This window comes from Lissotriton vulgaris, chromosome 9, assembly GCF_964263255.1.
Source record: "Lissotriton vulgaris chromosome 9, aLisVul1.2, whole genome shotgun sequence".
Lineage (NCBI taxonomy): Eukaryota > Metazoa > Chordata > Amphibia > Caudata > Salamandridae > Lissotriton > Lissotriton vulgaris.
In genome coordinates, this window is record NC_141697.1 from 561,143,549 (window position 1) to 561,164,751 (window position 21,203).

Genomic DNA, 21,203 nt, shown 5'->3' on the forward strand with positions numbered 1-21,203 from the left:
ATGTAAATTATCATGGTGTGCAAACTTTTTCTAGTTGCATCAAAATAGTCTTATTATTATCAGTCTTATAAATAAACTTATTGGTATCAAACTTTGTAGTCTCTTCCGTGCACAACCACGTATTTACTCTGCTCGTCAATGCCTACCAACTATACAAATTGGTATTGAGCCTAATTTAATTGCTCCCAACACGCAACTTCAATGGATTACATTACGCACACACACACAACCACACACACAATCACACACACAACCACACACCCACACAACCACACCCACACACCCCCACAAACACACACAACCACCCACACACACACAACGATACACACACCCACCCACACAACCACACACACAACCACACACACGCAACCACAACCACACACAAGCACACACACAACCAAACACACACACAACCACACACACAAAACCACACACACACAATCACAACCACAACCACACACACAACCACACGCACACAAACCACACACACACAACCACACACACACAACCACACACACACACAACCACACACACAAAACCTCACACACAACCACACACACAACCACGCACACAACCACAACCACACACAAAACCACAACCACACACACAACCACAACCACACACACAAAACCACAACCACACACACAATGGGTGGGGTAGTCTGGAGGGAAGAGGAGGGGAGGGGATGAGAAGAGACAGAGAGGGGAAGGGAAGTGAAGGTTTTAAGGAAGTGTGAAGGCTAGGGATGAGAAGAAGAGGAGAAAGGGTAGGGAGAGGGGAGGGGGAGTGGTTAAGGAGAAAGGGAATGGAAGATACTGAAAGGGTAGGAAGAGGAAGTGGGAGCGAGAGGGAAGGGATGGTGAAGTGGAATGTTATGTTATGTTATGTTATGTTAGTATGAATTTGTAGAGCGCACGTTCACCCCAGGGTTTCTTGGCGCTGTGTGCCGCTGGGGAACCCGTCCTGGCTTTCCCTCTGAGATGGTCCCTATTGGGCATCCCCAAGGTGAAGCCAGGCATCCCCGGCAGCGAGGGGGCCGTTGTGGAGATTAAGCAAGCTATTGCCCAGAGTTGCAGCGTGGGACCCATGGTTAGAGAGGCACCGAGGCAAGATTTATCGAGCCCGCTGACATTGGTTCCGTACCCTGCCTCGTCGGGAATTGAACCCTGGTCCCAGGCTGACCTCTGCTTCTGGGTCTGCCGCCTCTAACGGGTGAAGGATGGGGAATGGAAGGAAACGAAAAGGTGAGGGATAGGGATAGTGGATCACAGGAGGCAAAAGAATGGACAGGAGGGGAAGGGGAGGTGAAATAACAAGGGGAAGGGAAAGGAGAAAGAATGGGTGAGGAATAGGGGAAGGGAATGAAAGGGAAGGATGAGGGATAAGGGTAAGGAAAGCAAAAGGCGGGGTGGCTGACTGGGAGGGAAGCAAAGCGAACAAGAGGGAAAGGAAATGAATGGAAGGAGAGGAAAAGAGAAGGGAGTGAAGATGAGGGGAAGGGAAAAGGGATAAGAGAGGGTGGGGATAGGGAAGGGGCGGGCAAGAAAGGAAAGGTATGGGAGTGGGAGAGATGGGAAGGGGAAGGGGAAAAGTAGGGAATGGAAGGGTGGGAAGTGAAGGCAGGGATGGGGTGGGGTGGAGGGGGAGCGTTAAAGAGGAAGGTGGGTAAGAAGGGGAAAGGAATGGAAATTAATGGAAGGGAAGGGTAGGGAAGTGGAAGGGAAGGGAATGGAAGAAGTGGAGGGGATGGTAAAGGGGAATGGGCAGGCAAAGGGTGAAATATGCTGGTAGGTCAGGGATAGGAAAGGGGAAGGGGGAGGTGGATGGAGAAAGGAAGGAAGGTGATGGAGAAGGAAAGGGGAAAGGAAAGGGAAGGGGTGAAATAGGAAGTGGGAAAGGGGAAGGGTGATGGGATTGCATGTGGTGGGGAGGGGATTAGGGTGGGGAAGAGAAATAGATGAGGGAGGGAAGGGAACAGAAGGGAAGTGCATGGAAGGGAAGGGCGAGAGAAGGGAACGTAAAGGAGGGGGTCTAAGGGGATGGGAAGGGAGTGGAAGGGAAGGGAAGGGGAGGAGGAGGATAAATGGGAGGGGAGGGAAAGGAACAGAAGGGAAGATGAGAGAAAGGTAGGGAATGGGAGAGTAAATGATAGGAAGGGTATTGTAGGAGGAGAGGGTAGGGGGAAGGAGGAGGAAGCAGAAGGAAGAGGGGAAGTGGAGGGTGGGGGGTGGTGATGGGAATGGATTGGGAAGGCAAGGAGGTGGGGAAGGGAAGAAAATGAATGGTTGAGGGGATGGGAAGGGTAGGGGATGGAAAAGGGAAGCAAAGGAGGGAAGGGAAGTGAGGAGAGGGGAGGGGATAAAAAAGAACATGACGGAATAGAAGTAAAAAAGGAAGCGAAGGCAGGGCAGAGGGAAGAGAAGGGAAAGGAAAAGGAAAGGCACGGATAAAGAGAGGAAGTGGGTGACAGAAGGGGAAAGGGTAGAAGTAGGTAAGAAAGTAATGGAAGAAAATGGAAATGGAAAGAAAGGGGGAGAGTAAGAGATAGGAAGAGACGGAAGAGAAGGAAAAATCAGAAGGGAATAGAAACAAGATGGAAGAGAATAGAAAACAACAGGCAAGGGAAAGAAAGGGAAAAGGAGAACTGGGGAGGGGTGGGGGCAGGGAAGAGAGGGTAGGCAGGGAAGTTGATCAGAAGGAAAGGATAGGGAATTGGAGTTTCAATCCAGTTTCAAAGTCAGTTTTAAGTTTGTTTTCAGGTCGGTTTTGAGTTCACTTTTCCTTTGGTTTATTTACTCACCTTGTGCCCCTTCACCCACCACTGTCTTTTTGGAGCTCGATAGGCCCCCCGCAACTTCGTTACCTCACTGGCCCGGCGGTCCTCCCTGTTTGGTGTCCATGCGTGCAATGCTGCAGCTGCCTGGTTACAAGCCTTTCATACCATGAACACGTCAAAATGGAGACTCACAACTTGTCATCATCATACGTCGTCGGTTTATAGGTGATTCCATTTGTTCCAGTTAAATGAGGGGTCAGGCAAGGCAACAGGTTTAATAAAAATGTCCTGTAATAAAACTGAATGATCCCTCGAAGAACCTAACAGATGACCGGGCATTCTTCACCATCAAGGGCCTCTCGTTTTCTCTACTGCAGCGTGGTCCCCGTCACTCCTCCACCCTGCACGTACCCTGGCCCTTGTGACATTATATTGGGGGGCTTGGCATGTCATAGGTGTTCCATTCACAGGATTCTGCTTATGGTGTGCTGGGAAGGCGAGGGTCTTTTATATTAATTGAAAATGTTGCGTTTTCTCAGTCTTTGTTTAAAATAAATGATATTTTCAACAGAACGCGAATAGGCGACAACAACTGTTAGTCTAATAAGTTCTGAGCTGCTGCGGGCTGCCCTCTGAGGCTGAAGGCCTGGAGGCTTAACCCATCGGAAGTGTGCCGCTCTCTTCTACAGACAACATTGCTGTTTTGCACACAGATTAAGAGGGGACTGTGAAAGATGGTCGCAGATAGGGAAATGTAATGGATAGGCCCGTATAAACTGATTGAGTCTGGGAAGGTCAAAGGGGGGAAATTCAAACCAGGAGATGGCACAGAGAAAATATGAAGTTAGGTTAGCAAAGTAAGCAAAAGAGAGAAAGGTGAACAAAAGAAAGAGACAAACTGGAAGAGAGTTGGGCACTGATCGAAAGACAACCGGGAAAGAATGGGAAGTGGTGGATATAGTGAAAGAAGCACAAAGATAGGTGGTGAAACACACAACATGATGGGTGCCAAGAGACGGGTGTACATAGTGAGATAGAGCGCTGTAGATGGAGTTCAGTGAAACAGGCATAGATAGGGGCGAGCCTCAGTGCGGAGGGATGCAGTCAAAAAGGTACTGAGGACTAATAGACACAGACAGGGACATAGAAGAACAAACGGCACTGAAAGTGATTGCGAAAGTGATCGCTATTGTAAAAAAAAAAACAAGCCAGGGAGTGGTGCGCCACTGCGAGCCATATGTTTTCCATTATCGCGCCAGTGTCTGGACACAATAGTTGAAAACATATGGGCTTTGGTGCGAGTAACAGACACCAACTGGCCATGGGCGGAGCAATGCGCCTGTTGTTGGCCTATTGCATGCTCTGTTTAAAAGAAACACACAAACAAAGCCCAATAGCGGAACCCTATAGGAAAAGCACTCGCACAAGCGTGTGCGATACCAGGGTCCGTTTTCAAACCCCAGACAAAAGGGCTCTCGCCTGTGCGAGCAGTGCTGTGCTCTGCAACGCAGGGCGGCAGCACCAAAAAATTATTCAGTATGCCACGTTTCTTGGAGCAGAATTAAAGCACAGTTCTCAATTTTTTTTTAGCCATTCCTCATCATTTAATTTATTTTTTACCCCTGCCGCATTCCACAACATTATACATACATTTCCTTGAGGGGGGTGACAAACACCATCCTCTTGTGTGGTACTCCTTGCTTCCTTTTCACAATCTGGAAACCTCTGTTCACAGAGTCGTTGGCTAGCACAATCCTCTTGTACAATAGTCCAGCCATCCTTTTCATAGTATAAATACCCATCATGCTGTATTCTGTTATATTTAGAAGGGATTTTCTGACTATTTGATGGTAGCCCAATAATATCCATCACCTGTCAATCTACATCGCTACAACTACTTAGTCGGGTATATCTGTTAGGTGTAGGGGAAATCCCCATTACATCATACTTTCCCGAGTTGTTAATGTCATTGTAACAATGCTCTTTTTCTGGTCTACAGAAATATCCAAGTGGAACAGCGGTGATGTGATCACCCGAATGTGCAGTGGATTCTGCTGAGGAATTACATAAAATATCTAACAAATTTCCTACCAGTTCCCTGCTACGAAAATTAACTACCACACAATCTCCCTGACATGTTTTCCTTGAGCTCCCTAGCCAACTCACTCTTCTCAACATTATAATATTTTGTTGTTTTAAGTTAATATTGAGTTTAAACTTAATAGAAATCCAGGGCACAACCTGATTTTTTTAATGTGTCATATCACTCCCTTTTGATTCCCCTAGTTTTAGGTAAATTTTTCAAAACAATCACATAGGGGGTCACCTGTGGCGGTAAATGCAGAACTTCCACAGTGTCATTAGTTAATAGTTTTGGCCCTTCTATCGTTTCCAGCTTATTTACTGTAGTTGTAGTTGCTAAATTAACAAAACCGTCTTTTTCCGTTCTTTTTGAGTGACCTAGTGACAAGTCATTCCGAGGTGATGGTACAGAAGGCATAGGTCTTGGATGCTTTTTTGCCCGCTGTGATTTGAGTCCCACATCCTTCTTTCTGTATCTCAGATGATGTTTTTTTGCTGAGTGTTTTATTCGGTACCTTTGTCGGTAATGATTCGGAAACCAGTTCTAATAGTTGCATAACATCATTTTTAACTAGTTCAATCTCTGACATCAGTTGGTGTTCATTGCTGTCCATTTTACCATGCAGTTTTAAAAAAGATTTTCCAGATTTAATGTTTTTGAGCATGTGAGCCATATGGGTGCCCCCCAAGCGAATTTGACACCCCCACATTTTTTGCTCCTTTTTTAACTTTCGATTTAGTTTCACTTTTATTTGCTGGATTGCCGAAAGCATGTGTTTTACTTGTGGAAGTTGTTTCGTTTTTTTTTTTTTGACTGGTGGAGAAACCAATTCCAAGGAATCAGATAACAAAAATTTCCAAAGGGGACTTCAGAACACAGGGATTTACCCTGCCTGTAATGTTCGCTGTGTTATTTTCACAAAGGCTTGTAGTTTCTACCATAGGGTCCTTATCGCTCCCCTTATCATCCCCCTTGTTCATTATGAGAGGTGAAGCAGTTTGCCCACTCCCAGCCTCTGGTGGCGACTTTTTCATTGCAGCATCTAGGGCGTCTTTTGTGGCTGAACTTCTTCCTCGACCTGGGTTATCTCGTTATTAATTATCCCAATAGCATTTTTCAGAAAGTTAGTGATAGGTATATTTTTAGTAGTGGACTTTCCTCCTTTACTGGCTAATTTCCTCTTGCCCGTGATCCACTAATTTTTAAGTTCTCTGAATTATACGATTTATATAACCCGGCTCCTTACCAGTGAGATGTTGCTCTTAGGGCCAAGGGGAGAGGCCCAGCACAGCCTCGGCCTGCCGCGGACGGGCGCAGACGGGCCTGCTCTTGGTCCGGGCTTCATCCAGGCGCTGTCCACATGCACGTCCCGCGTTGTGGGAGTCGGGAAGAGTTTTTAAAGCGCCTGCAGGCGCTGGTGAGTTGCGTGGCTGTTGAGCGCCACGACCAGGAGGCAGCATGGTTGTTGTGGTCCTCTGGGGCTGCACTCGGCGGCTCAGCAGGGCAAGAACTTTACAAAAATGAACCCGCGCTGCGGGTGTCGAGAAGAGTTTTTAAAGCACCTCCAGGCACTGGTGAGTTGCGTGCAGTTGAGCGCCACGACCGGGAGGCAGCCTGGTTGTTGTGGTCCTCTGGGGCTACACTTGGCGGCTCAGCAGGGCAAGAACTTTACAAAAATGAACCTAGGTTCATTAGCTCAAACATGTTGTTAGCTCGTATTGGGTTTTAGTAATAACCCCTCTTACATAAAAACATTCCTGATCTCCTCCCTCTCAGTGATGGGGTTTTAGCCCCACCATGATTAGGCTTCATGGTGTGAGGAGGTCCCTCAAGGATGAAGCATGCCACCTCTGATGCGTAAGGGAAACCGTCCTTTAAAGGGACGCCTTTCTTCGTCAGCCGACACTTTTTCCTTGTTAGACCTGTGGGCTCCTTTATGTTTTGTTTACACAATGACACATGCCTTCATACCTCACCTTTTCTAAATACCCACTGTCTTTTAACAACTTGGCTCCTTTTCATGGCTTTTTGCCAACCTCATTAATGTGTGGGCTCCTCTCACCAATAATTCTTCCTTTGCATTTTTAGGTCTCGCCTGGCGTTAGCAGCGCGCAGCGCTGCTCTCGCCATGCGAGAGCCTCTTGGAATCAATACGATTCCAGAAGCTTGCTATCTGCTCCGCCTGTGTTTTGCATTGGTGCGAGTCATTTTGCGTCACTAATTATGCAAAAACGGGTGTTATGATTGTCAGGAGGCTTTTTAGTCCCTCCTGGTTACCACCCTGTCCACTTTTGGCCCCGCCCACCAGGATTGGATCTTTTAATTGCGGCAGAAGACAGTGTCTCTTAGTTAGCCGCAAAGCACTTCTTTCTTTTCTTTGTGAGCCACTCTTACTGCAGGCACAACGTGTTTTTTTAAATTAACGGAGCATTGCAATTTAAATTTTAAATGCAGTACTGGGATGTACAGAGCCCTCATTGCTGTGCGTGCCCTACATGAACGGATATTTGTTTGTTGTGTAGTGTGCAGTCCTGGGCTGTACAGAGCGCTCATTGCTGTGCATGCGCTACCTGAACGGATATAATAGGCTCTTGCTCTACAAGATCTGCTGGCTGTTTGTTTAGCAAATTCATACAGCGCAAACTGAACTCAAGAGTAGTAGAGACCGTTTCAAGACACCCAGTTACATTACACAAGAGCACATTCACACAGGAACACATTTCCTTTTAGAAGCCACAGGAGATTAACTAATTTGCCCAGAATCACACATTGGTAAGCCAATGCCGTGACTCGAACAACACCAGGTTCCGCGCGCGATCATCATGCGTGATTAATCAATTAATCGCACGCGATCGTCATGCGTGAATAATCAATTAATCTCCCCATGGTCCCCCTGTTTAGTAAAAATGGGGTGCTAAGGAACATTCACAAGCGCTATAAGAAGGGACCACCCCGTTAAATCTGTTTCGTGTTCTATCTACTCGACGTTTTTTGTTTTTAATATTCGTCCTCTTTCTGGTCTCCCAAGTGCCCTCTTTGAGATCCTCCTCTCCTTCTGATTTCTGCCAGCACCCTCCTACCCCACCACCACCACGTCCTCCACCACCATCATGTCCACCACCACGTCCACCACCACCACGTCCACCCCCACCACCACGTCCACCAACACCACATCCACCAACACCACGTCGACCACCACCACATCCACCACCACGTCGACCACCACCACATCCTCCACCACCACCACATCCTCCACCACCACCGCATCCTCCACCACCACCACGTCCGCCACCACCACATCCACCACCACCACATCCACCACCACGCCCACCACCACCATGTCCACTACCACGTCCATCACCATCATGTCCACCACAACCATGTCCACCACCACCACATCCACCCCCACGTCCACCACACCACCACCACGTCCACCACCACCACCACGTTCACCACCACGTCCACCACACCACCACCACGTCCACCACCACCACGTCTACCACCACCACATCCACTACCACGTCCACCACACCATCACCACGACCACCACGTCCACCACGACCATCATGTCCACCACATCTACTACCACATCCACCACCACATCCTTCACCACCACGTCCACCACCTCGTCCACCATGTCCACCACCAATGCCATGTCCACCACCACCGCGTCCACCATTACCACCACGTCCACCCCCACTACGTCCACCTCCACTACGTCCACCACTACCACGTCCACCACCACCAGGTCCATGTCCTCCACCACCACGTCCACCACCATCACCACATGTGACAGGTAAAGTGTCACTGGAGGGCAGGGATAATAGGAGTGTCATCCCCGGCTGTTCATAGGACATTTAAGGATGCATTGGGTGCGAGAAGACGGGAATAAGGACTAGAAGTATTACACCAGACCCAAAATACATTTTGAAGAAGCGCAGTGTCACAGGGGCTCATGTAAAAGCACTCACAGCATCTCTACTTCACAGTGGCATACCTGCACGAGCCACTCACTCAAAACAAGCATTGGCATAACCAATAGGTCTCGCCTTTGGGACCTTATAAGTGTTTAACCATGCAACACTTGATAATGTTGCACCAAGGATATTGTGCTGGATAACTAAACACTTATAAGGTCCCAAAGGCGAGACCTATTGGCTATGCCAATGCTTGTTTTAAAAATTAGTTGAAATGATCTTTGGTGACAGCATTGAAATTGTCCCTTTTTTATGTTTGACTTGGCAGGTCTGAAAATTTGACATTGGGTATAGTATGGAATAAGGAGGCTTCAGAGTTTGAAAGGGTTGCATAGCAGCAAAGAGTAAAAGCTGAATACTTTAATCTCTCTCGCCTCCTCCTTGATCATAAGTGTTTCTGTTTCAAACCTTCTTCCCTCCATGTTATCCTTCTATTTTCCTTCCTTTCTCTGTTCACCCTCATTTCCTCTCTAGAACTCACTGTCCCTGTCTCCTCTTTAGCTTACATCAATTCCCCTTATAGCCCTTTTCTTATGTTTATTGCTGTTTGTTCTACATTCTTCTATATCTTTCTGTTGCTCTTTTTTGCTTGTCATTCACGTTCCGAGTATCTAAATCTGAGCTGCCTTCCAATCCTTGCATCATCTTCTCACATTTGTTTACTTTTTTGTTGTTATTGCAGATGCTGGTCCTAGCTTCGCCCAGCAAGTAATCCAAGTGGACAGGGACACAATTTTGGTATCTTTTGACCGTAAGTGATTCAGAGCGATTGATGCCTATCCGTCTCCCCCCTTTACGGTCTGCACTTGGTATACCATTGCTCCTACTGACTTTTTGAGACCAGTTTCTATATCTGTCCCTCCAGAATGTGTGAAAATGGTGAACTTGCAGGGAGCTCCGAAAGGCAGACTGGCACCTGAACTTACCTTCAGCTTCTACATCGAGACCATTGGTGAGTACACTGCCTGTATAGTTTCTGTTCTATCTCTTATTGTGTAGTGCTGCAGTACTGAACTCCCAGATAGGCTTGCTTTCCATGTATAGCACGCAGTGGCCACAGCCTGTAGAGTACCCAATACTTTGGTCCGGCTCAAGTAGATTAATCATGTCTTTGGCAAGCTATGGTGGAGTTCCCCAGATTCTCATCATGTGTTGTGGATTTGCACCTTTATTTCAAGCATGTGAAGCTGTAGAAGTATATAGAAAGTATGTCAAACCTTCACTGCAATACCCCTTCAATCTTTTCCTTCAGTGAAGTGGATTTTTATGTGCAACAAGGCATATGCTACTCTATAATATATCTTATCTGTTTTACTTCTTTTCAGTCTGTCTGCAGGACAGTGTACTTGCATTCTGGAAGCATGGGATGCAGGGACGTAGCATCCAAACAAATGAGGTTTGTAGACTCTTAATTTGCAACTGGGCATTGTCCCTCAGAAATGTTTGCTTGTTCTCAGGGAATATTGAAAGAATGAATAACATTTCCGTCTGTTACTCTCTTACGCTAACACTTGTTCCTTCCCACCTTCTACTTTCCTCTTTTCATCTCTTGTCACCCTTGTCTTGCAGGTGACACAAGAAATCACTGACAAGTCCAGAGTGTTTAGAGTCTTGGGGGCAAACAGGTGAGTTGACACAGTCTCATCTTCAGGATCAAGTGGTTGCCACCAACTGGTCAGATACAAATCTGAAAGAGCTTCTGAGTGAACTATACATTTACTTGTCCCTGGTTTTCGTTAGAAAAATGGTTCCCCAGCAGGAGAACCACTGCAAATCCTTATGGACAGCAGTGCTTTCTGTTGATTTGCAAACATGGTATCCTGTATATCAGAATAAGGGGGTGGTCACTCATTTGCACAGTTCAGCAACAGAAGAGACAAGGGACCAACAGAGAAGGACGGGCAAGTTTTGGTCACCCTTTTCCCTCCAGTTATTTTACTACAAAGCACAGTGGGGCACTTGCTTCAGTGTAGTTTTTAACTGAAAGTACATTTCTGATGGATACTCCAAACTGCAGATCTGTCAATCTCAGGCTCCATACTGGATCCTGATAGAGGGATCCGGGTCAATTATGCTGCCGGAAGCGAGGTTGTGGTGACATCACAGGAGACTCCTAGCACCCATATCAGTCATCAATTTTGTTTCTCCACTCCTTTCAACATAAACCGGTATTCTCCTCAGAGATGGCCTCTTCAGAGTTTTTTCTCATCAGCTTGAAACATTAAAACTTTTAGAGCAGTGAGTTAGAAATGTCACCCTTGAAAAAGGTCAAGAGTTAAACCTTTGACGCGACAGACAAATGTCCAGCAGAGGTGACTGGGCTCCAGGCCTGAATTTTAGGTTGAGCCTAGCGGGAGGCTTCATGTAATCAGTCCAAACTTCTCTGTGTGGGTCAGACTCCTCCCACACATCTGATTGGCCTTTGTGTATGTCTTTCAGTAGTGAAAGCACGCAAATGTCCAGAGACGGGTGCATGTCCTACCTCTTCTTAAAATGCTCACTCCCACAGCATTTTGCTCTCGGGAGCAGGCAGGGGCGCGCAGGAAGGCAGCTGCACTCTGGTGCCCGTCCCCACCATTTGTCTTGAGCTGCTGTGTTTTTTTATCCTCTTTATCGCTTTGATGTAATTAAAAGGAGAGACGCACTTCTCTGTGACACTTCCAAATCGGTAGATATCTGAGCTCGCAGATCTTTCGCCTCAAGTAGACGGGCATGCATAGCTAAGTTTCTTACAATTGAGTGGACAGGTTTTTATGTTGTTTAAAGGTACGTGGAGATTAACTGATTTACCCATATTCACGGGATGGTGGCTCATGCCAGACTAGAACCTAGTTCCTCTGTTGCAAAGTCTGCATTACCACATTGCCTCAGGCTTACAAGAAAATAGAACAATCTGCCGACTGTGCTTGGTTTTCAAAGGCCGGGAGGGCCAGGGCAATGACGGTCATGATTTCCACATAGGCCAGTTTCCCACTGCTTCGGACAGACATCCATGCCTGGCACCTCGGCCACTGTTTTACACAGAGCCTTCCAGTATGCTATAAGAACTGATTTACCCATATTCACGGGATGGTGACTGACACTCACTCTCTCACCGACTGACTCTCACTGTCTGACTCTCTCTCTCTCTCTCTCTCTCTCTCTCTCTCTCTCTCTCTCTCTCACTGACTGACTGACTCTCTCTCTGACTGACTGACTCTGTCTCTCTCTCTCTCTCACTGACTGACTCACTCTGTCGCACTGACTGACTAACTGACTGACTGACTCTCTCACTCACTGACTCTCTCATGACTGACTGACTAACTGCCTGACTGACTCTCTCATGACTGACTGACTCTTTCACTCACTAACTGACTGACTCACTCTCAATCTCTCTCTAACTGACTGACTCACTTTCTCACTGACTGACTCTCTCTCACTGACTGACTGACTCTCTCACTGACTGACTCTCTCACTAACTGACTGACTCTCTCTCTCCCTGGCTAACTCTCTTACTCACTGTCTCTCAATCTCTCACTCACTGACTGACTCTCTCACTGACTGACTGACTGATTCTCTCACTGACTGACTCTCTCACTGACTGACTCTCTCAATCTCTCACTGACTGACTGACTCTCTCTCACTGACTGACTGACTGACTCTCTGACTGACTCACTGACTGACTATCTCTCACTGACTCACTGACTGACTGACTCACTCTCTCATTGACTGACGCTCTCACAGACTGACTGACTCTCTCACTGACTGACTTACTCTCTCACTCTCACTGACTGACTCTCTCACTGACTGACTAATTCTCTCACTCTCTCTCTCTCACTGACTGACTGACTCACTCTCTCACTCTCTCTCTCTTACGAACTGACTGACTCACTCTCTCTCTCACTGACTTACTGACTCTCTCACTGACTGACACTCTGACTGACTCTCACTCTCTCTGACTGACTGACTCTCTCACTGACTTACGGACTCACTGACTGACTGACTCTCTCACTCGCTCTCTCACTAACTGACTGACTCTCACTGACTGACTGACTCTCACTTTCTCTGTCACTGACTGACTCAATCTCTCTCTCTCATTGACTGACTCTCTCACTGACTGACTTACTCACTCACTGACTCTCCCACTCTCTCACTGACTGACTCTCTCACTCTCTCTCTCACTGACTCTCACTCTCTCTCACTAACTGACTGACTGACTCTCTCACTAACTGACTGACTGACTCTCTCACTCTCCCTCACTACCTCTCTCACTGAATGAATCACTCTCAATCTCTCTGTCACTGACTGACTCTCTCACTCTCTGGACTGACTCACTCTCACTCTCTCTGACGCTCACTGACTTACTAACTCACTCACTAACTGACTCACTCACTCTCTGACTGACTAACTCTCACTGACTGACTCCCACTGACTCTCTGACTGACTGACTGACTCTCACTGCCTGACTCATTGACAGACTGAATGACTCTCTCACTGACTGACTCTCACTTTCTCTCACCCACTGACTGACTGACTCTCTCACTCTCTCTGTCACTGACTGACTCACTGACTCAATCTCTCTCTCACTGACTGAACTCACTAACTGACTCTCTCACTCACTCTCTCACTGACTGACTGACTCTCTCACTCTCACTGACTGACTGACTCTCACACTGACTGTCTGACTCTCTCTCACTGACTGACTCTTTGACTCTCTCCCTCACTGACTCTCTGACTCTCTCTCACTGACAGACTGTCTCTCTCTCTCTCACTGACTGACTCTCTCACTGATTGACTGACTGACTCTCTCATTGACTCACTGACTGACACTCCCTCTCTCTCTCTCTCTGACTGACTGACTCTCTCACTGACTGACTGACTGACTCTCTCACTCTCTCTCTCACTGACTGACTGAATCTTACTCTCTCACTGACTGACTCTCAATCTCTCTCTGACTGACTGACTCTCTCACTGACTGACTCTCTCACTCACTCTCTCACTGACTGACTCACTGTCTGACTTCCTCTCTCACTGACTGACTGACTGACTTTCTCACTCTCACTGACTGACTCTCACTGACTGATTGTCTGACTCTCCCTCACTGACTGACTCTCTCTCTCCCTCACTGACTGACTCTCTCTCACTGACTGACTCTGTCTCTCTCTCTCTCTCTCTCTCTCTCTCTCTCTCTCTCTCTCTCTCACTGACTGACTCTCTCACTCTATCTCTGACTGACTGACTGACTGATCTCTCATTGACTGACTCTCTCTCTGACTTACTGACTCTCTTGCTGACTGACACTCTGACTGACTCTCACTCTCTCTCTCACTCTCTCACTGATTTACTGACTCACTGACTGACTGACTCACTCGCTCTCTCACTAACTGACTGACTCTCACTGACTGACAGACTCTCACTTTCTCTCTCACTGACTGACTCAATCTCTCTCTCATGACTGACTCACTCTCTCACTGACTGACTCTCTCTCTCACCGACTCTCTGACTCTCTCTCACTGACTGCCTGACTCTCTCACTGACTGACTCTCTCACTAACTGACTGACTCTCTCTGTCCCTGACTAACTCTCTCACTCACTGACTCTCAATCTCTCTCTCAATGACTGACTCTCTCACTGACTGACTGACTCTCACTGACTGACTCACTGACAGACTGAAAGACTCTCTCACTGGCTGTCTCTCACTTTCTCTCGCCCACTGACTGACTCTCTCTGTCACTGACTGACTCACTGTCTCAATCTCTCTCTCACTGACTGACTGACTCACTGACTGACTCTCACTCTCTCACTGACTGACTCTCACTGACTGACTGACTCTCTCACTCTCACTGTCTGACTCTCTCTCACTGACTGACTCTGTCTCTCTCTCTCTCACTGACTGACTCTCACTCTGTCTCACTGACTGACTGACTCTCTCATTGACTCACTGACTGACTCTCTCTCTCTCTGACTGACTGACTGACTCTCTCACTCTCTCTCACTCTCTCTTCACTCTCTCTCACTGACTGACTCTCTCACTGACTGACTGACTGTCTCTCTCTCTCACTGACTGACTCTCAATCTCTCACTCACTGACTGACTCTTCCACTGACTGACTGACTTCCTCTCTCACTGACTGACTGACTCTCTCACTCTCACTGACTGACTCACTCACTCTCTCACTGACTGACTGTCTGACTCTCTCTCTCACTGACTGACTATCTGACTCTCTCCCTCATGGACTGACTCTCTCTCCCTCACTGACTGATTCTCTCTCACTGACTGACTCTGTCTCTCTCTCACTTTTTCTCTCACTGACTGACTCAATCTCTCTCTCATTGACTGACTCTCTCACTGACTGACTGACTGACTGACTCTCTCACTGTCTCACTGACTGACTCTCTCTCTCACCGACTCTCTGACTCTCTCTCTCACTGACTCTCTCACTGACTGACTCTCACTAACTGACTGACTGACTCTCACTATCCCTGACTAACTCTCTCACTCACTGACTGACTCACTCTCAATCTCTCTCTCAATGACTGACTCTCTCACTCTCTGGCTGACTCACTCTCACTGTCTCTGACTCTCACTGACTTACTGACTCCCTCACTAACTGATTGACTCTCACTGACTGACTCCCACTGACTCTCTGACTGACTGACTGACTCTCTGACTCACTCTCAGACTCACTGACAGACTGAATGACTCTCTCACTGACTGACTCTTACTTTCTCTCGCCCACTGACTGACTCTCTCACTCTCTCTGTCACTGACTGACTGACTCAATCTCTCTCTCACTGACTGACTGACTCTCTCACTCATTCTCTCACTGACTGACTCTCACTGACTGACTCTCACTGACTGACTCACTGACTGACTGACTCTCTCACTCTCACTGACTGACTGACTTTCTCACTGACTGACTGTCTGACTCTCTCTCACTGACTGACTCTCTGACTCTCTCCCTCACTCTCTGACTCTCTGACTCTCTCCCTCACTGACTCACTCTCTCTCACTAACTGACTCGGTATCTCTCGCTCTCTCTCTCTCACTGACTGACTCTCTCACTCTGTCTCACTGACTGACTCTCTAATTGACTGACTGACTGACTCTCTCTCTCTCTGACTGACTGACTCTCTCACTGATTTACTGACTCACTGACTGACAGACTCTCTCACTGACTGACCGACTGACTCTCTCACTCTCTCTCTCACTGACTGACTGACTGACTCTCTCTCACTGACTGAGGAGTCACGAGGTAGGTGACTCCTCCTTACGGTGATAGTGCGCATGGGCATCGACTCCCTCCCCAGATTGTTTTTTTCCGCCATCGGGTTCGGATGTGTATTGCTGCGCTCCGGTTCGGTATCATTTTCGAACCCTTTTGACGTGCAATCCTTACTACTCGACCGTATTGTTTTCGATCGCGGGTTCCCTTTTGACGTGCATCATAAAATCCAACCTCTTTGATCGGTTGCTTCGACGTGGGCCGTGAGGCCTACCCGCGCCCACCACGCCAGCAGACCATGGAATGGACTCCATTTAAAAAATGGCCCAGGTGTGGTGCTAAGTTCCCACACACTTGGACCTGCATGAGGTCTGTAACCTGTGCCTATTCCCGGAGCACGAAGAAATCAACTGCGAAGCCTGTTGATAATTTCGATCATAGAAGACCATTCGCGACTGTCAGGCTCGACGTCACGAGATGAGACGGGGCACTAGCCCGGTGCCAGACATCTTCAGAAAAGAGTCTGAATTCCATCAGCATGGCGCCGAAGAACAAGAAGAAATCTCTGTGTCTGAAGCCGACGATTCCAAAATGGAAGAAGATTTGAACGTCACTCTGGCTCAACGAACAGTGAGTAACGAGCCCCAAGTAACCACAAATCCAAGTAGTACCTTCGCCCTTGGGCCTAGTTAAACACTGTGAAAACGTTTCAGATGCCCCACGCTCAGGCCCGGCTATGAAACATAAGGATAGGCCTTCCTGCTAGAGATCGAGCAGGCCCCATTCCGGTGCCGAAGCCACATCTCTGGCACCGAAAACCAAAACCAAGCAAGTGCCTGATGCTTCGCTGCTGGCACCGAAAACATCTTCGTCTCTGAAAGACTCAGACCCAAAACCACATAAAAACAACGTTTCTGAGCCCACACTGTCTAAACCCAAAGCTTCGGAGCCGACACTGCATAAACACAAAGCTTCGGAGCTGAATCCAAAAGACAAACCGTAGGAGCCAAAAACAGTAAAGAAACCTTCGAAGCCGAAACGTTCGGCACCGAAGGGCTCCGAACCGAAAAAGCAAGCAGCTCTTTTAAAAGATTCAGAGACTCCCCCTGTTAAAAAACCCTCTGAAACAAAACACAAGGAGAAAGACACCCCATCCAAAGAACTTTCTTCACAAGAGCCTTTTGATCCGAAACGAAAATACTACATATCGACCTTGAAACTGTACACCGTCTAGCAACGCTTCCTAAAAAACGGAAGCTGGACCTTTCAGAGGATTGCCATATACCCCTGAAGAATACAAACATGGTTACGAACCCCTCTCCCCTTACACACCTTCCTCTCCTCCTCCTATTAATCCCAATTTACTAATTTCACCATCTAACTCCCTACCAGCACCTTTCTCACCTGAGCCCCAGGATGATAATGATGGGGATGGGGATGAGGATGAGGACGGGGATGGGGGTGACGTTCAGGACAATATACCACAGGACACAGACCCCTGTGATAATTAGGATAAAGATCCAGCTCATCAAAATGACCCTGATCTTTATCCCTCCAGACCATCGCCACCCGATGATAATATTGGATTAGCACAGCTTATTACCAGAGCTGCACTGTACCATTCGGTGGAACTACATACTGATCCACTAGAGGAGTATTTCTTAGTAGAAACATTTGCTCCCTCCGAAAAATCCACTAATACTTTGCCCATGCTCAAAGGCATGGCAGAACACGCCAACAAAGTATTGAAAGACCCTGTTAGAGCTAGAATACTTTAGCCAAGAGTGGTTAAAAAAATATAAAGCCGCTCCAACAGACCCGGTTTATAGCAGGGGTCAGGTCCCCTTAGACCAGAGGTCTTCAAACTTTTGATGCCGAGACCCCCCTGTCAAAATCTTTTAGGCGTAAGGACCCCCTCCTGTCAAAAATTTCTAGAACTTGGTACTCCTCATCATTGACAACTATCGACAACCATAAACGCCCCCAATTCCCACAACAAATCATTTTTACAGTGGGAAAATAATATTAAACGGTGTTTCGCTGCGGCGCACATTATGCCGCGGTGCGGCTGAATTTGATGTGTGCGCAGATCAGACGTTCCCCGGCCGTCCGACGCACACGCCCACCTTGACGTCGGACAGCCAGGGACCATCCGACGCATGGAAGCGGCTAGCAAAGCAAAGGTCAGTGATCGTGGGGGCGTGGTCAAAGCTGTGGCTAAAAACAAAGGTCCTTATTTATGAGGCATTGGCGTAGGGCAACACCACAAGTCTTCTTGCTGCACTGCCCTACGCCAATGTGAGAGGGCAGGAAGGCACCCTATTTATGAAATATGGTACATTCCTGTCCTTTTCCCCTGAGTTGGCGCACAAATTGCTGCCTAGCGCTAACTTAGGCAGGATTGCTTTAGTGCAGAAAGGGGCACCTTCCTGCACAAAAACAATCCATTGGGGTTTTCCTCTTTCTATGGGTGCTGCAGAATGCAGCACACATGAAAAGTGGAAATAATGAGGAGAAATGAAAATAATTCTCCCTGTTATGCCTGCTGTGTGGAGGCATAAGGTTTTGGCGCTGCCACAGGTTTACATGGTTTTGTAAATCTGGGGCAGCATCAAAATCCATAGGCGTTGCGTGGGAACACCCACTGCAATGCTCATGGAACGCCTACTTGACACACAGTAAGGCAACGCAGCGACTAACACTGTTTTGTCTTAATCCATATCTATGAGGCCATGCAAAGCCACGCTGGGTGACTTTGCGTCGCCACATAGATATGATTGAGACGCACTGCCAGAGCTTCCAAAAAAAGTGACGCTCCAGCAGCTCATAAATAATCCCCAAAATATTTTGTTCCTTTTTTAGAACTTTCACAATTAGGTAGCTACATATAAAATAATGGGTAGCTTAAATGGAAAATACATATTAAAACGATGTTACTCAATGGGAAATGTACTTTAGTACATTATGAAACCTCTATTATTTAATGCACTGCAGAGGTCTGTGTCTGTAACCAGAAAGCCACAGAATTACATTTTGTCGGAGCAGTGGAGAATAGTGACTTGTGTAATTTTTTGTGCTACAAGGTCGCAGCCTGCTACAGAAAGCCCTGTGAATGCGCAAGTCATTATTTTATACTTGCATTACACACATTATCAGATAGGCTGCTACAAACTGTGCAAATAGGTTTAGGATAAAATGGAGTTTCCAAAATGTAGAATTTAGTAATACCAATGCATAAGTAATGCACATTTTGTTTTACATAACAGTCCCTTCAACCTTCCTCAAGGGTAGTAAGCGCTGTGTAAATACAGTTACAATTAAAAGCTTGCACTTCACAGCCTAGGTATTAACTCTTCCTACTACCAATGAAAACCCCCAAATCTGTGCAATCACAATGCTTGGATTGATTACCGCTTTCAAGCACCCTTTACATTTTCAGATGAACTCATAGCTGCATTTGCATTTCATTCAGCCAAGCAGGCACCCAGTTGTGAAGGATTGTTTTACCTGTCTGCCCGGCCTCTTTTTTTCACAGCTTCGGAGACTAAATTAACTTCAGCAGAAGCATTTTACCGATCAGAATGAAGCGTCCAGGACGTTTGTCTTTTTCCAAAATGAAAATCACGTTTTGGATTCCAGGCAGAAGTGAGGCCTGGAAATGTGCGACCCACTTTCCATGACTCTAGGGCCCCCCTGGGGGTTGCTCCCCACAGATTTCAGACCTCTGCCTTAGAATCTCTTGTTTCTAATGCTCGCAAGAGAGCTTATTCCCAAATTACAGGCGACGCCCCTCCTCCTGACATGGAACCAAAACTTATAGACGCCTCAGGCAAAAGAATCGCATCACAAGCTGCTAATCATTTGCATATTGCCAATGCTTGGTGCCTTTAGCAAGCTGTGATAGAGCTCACTATGACGAGCTAGAAAAGCTAATACAGCATTTACCAGATCAAATCAAATGTAAAGCAAATTACCTCATTCAAGAGGGTAAACTCATTACAAACACTTCTATAAAATGCACCCTTGATTCGGCTGATACAGCATCTCGTGCCATTAACAGTACCGTCTTACTACTCTGGCACGCTTGGCTTCGAATCTCCAGATTTAAGGAAGAAGTACAATCAGGTATACTTAATCAGCCTTTTGATCGGGAACACCTTTTTGGGCCAACAGTCGATGCTTTATTGGAAAAAATGAAAAATAGGCACAGAGACTGCCAAGTCCATGGGAGCCTTGCAACTACCGTCTTAACCACTTGGATGCTAATGACAAGGGTAACTTGTCATGCACTGCCCATTCATTTCAATGGAAATCTCATTATATGGGCCTACTAAGCCTTAGCGTCCAAGTGGTTAATAGAGGCTCCTTTTGTCGCTCCTTTTACAAGGGTGGCTCAAAAACAATGGAGTCAGAAAATACCTTCACCACTTCCAAATTCCCAATCAATCTTCCGACTCCAGAGGATATTTTCGGGGAAGATATAGAGGAAATAACAATAGGGGAAGAGGCAGAGGTAACCACCCGCACTTCCCCTGCCACCAAACAGTGACTTTCCTCCGCTACCCTCGAACATTCCACTCCTGTCGAGGGACGTCTCTCACAGTTCCTACCTGTCTGGAATTCCCTCACAAAAGACAAGTGGGTAAGACAAATTATCCAGTATGGTTATTGCCTGGAACTTACCTCCACTCCCCCAAATATTCCTCCCAAACAATGTGCAACATCCTCAGAACATCTCACCCTCTTAAAAGAAGAGGTTCTCTCCCTGTTACAAAAACATGCAATAGAACCAGTCCCCTTCAATCATCAGGGCACGAGAATTTACTCTCTCTATTTTCTAATTCCAAAAAAGGACGGCTCTCTCAGGCCAATATTAGACCTAAGACAGCTAAACCTCTACATTCAGTCAGACCATTTCCACATGGTCATCTTCCAACAGGTGGTCCCACTGCTTCAGCAAGGTGACTGCCTTTCCACTCTAGATTTAAAGGACTACTATTTCCACATTCCCATTCACCCCCCTCACAGGAAATATCTCAGGTTCGTGGTGGACAATCATCACTACCAGTTCAAAGTCCTCCCGTTCGGAGTAACCAGAGCACCCAGAGTGTTCACCAAGTGTCTAGCAGTAGTTGCAGCACACTTAAGAAGACAATACATTAA

General features: G+C 47.0%; 1 protein-coding gene across 2 annotated transcripts in view; it reads left to right on the top strand.

Annotated features, from left to right (window-relative positions):
• MAP4K2 (mitogen-activated protein kinase kinase kinase kinase 2) overlaps nucleotides 1-21,203 on the top strand; it is a 348,117-nt gene that overhangs the window by 316,748 nt on the left and 10,166 nt on the right. For both annotated transcript variants that reach the window (XM_086938087.1, XM_086938086.1), the window contains 4 exons: nucleotides 9,519-9,587; nucleotides 9,702-9,788; nucleotides 10,162-10,232; nucleotides 10,406-10,461. In XM_086938087.1, the coding sequence (XP_086794213.1) occupies nucleotides 9,519-9,587; nucleotides 9,702-9,788; nucleotides 10,162-10,232; nucleotides 10,406-10,461 (283 nt within the window). The remainder of the gene's footprint in view (nucleotides 1-9,518; nucleotides 9,588-9,701; nucleotides 9,789-10,161; nucleotides 10,233-10,405; nucleotides 10,462-21,203) is intronic.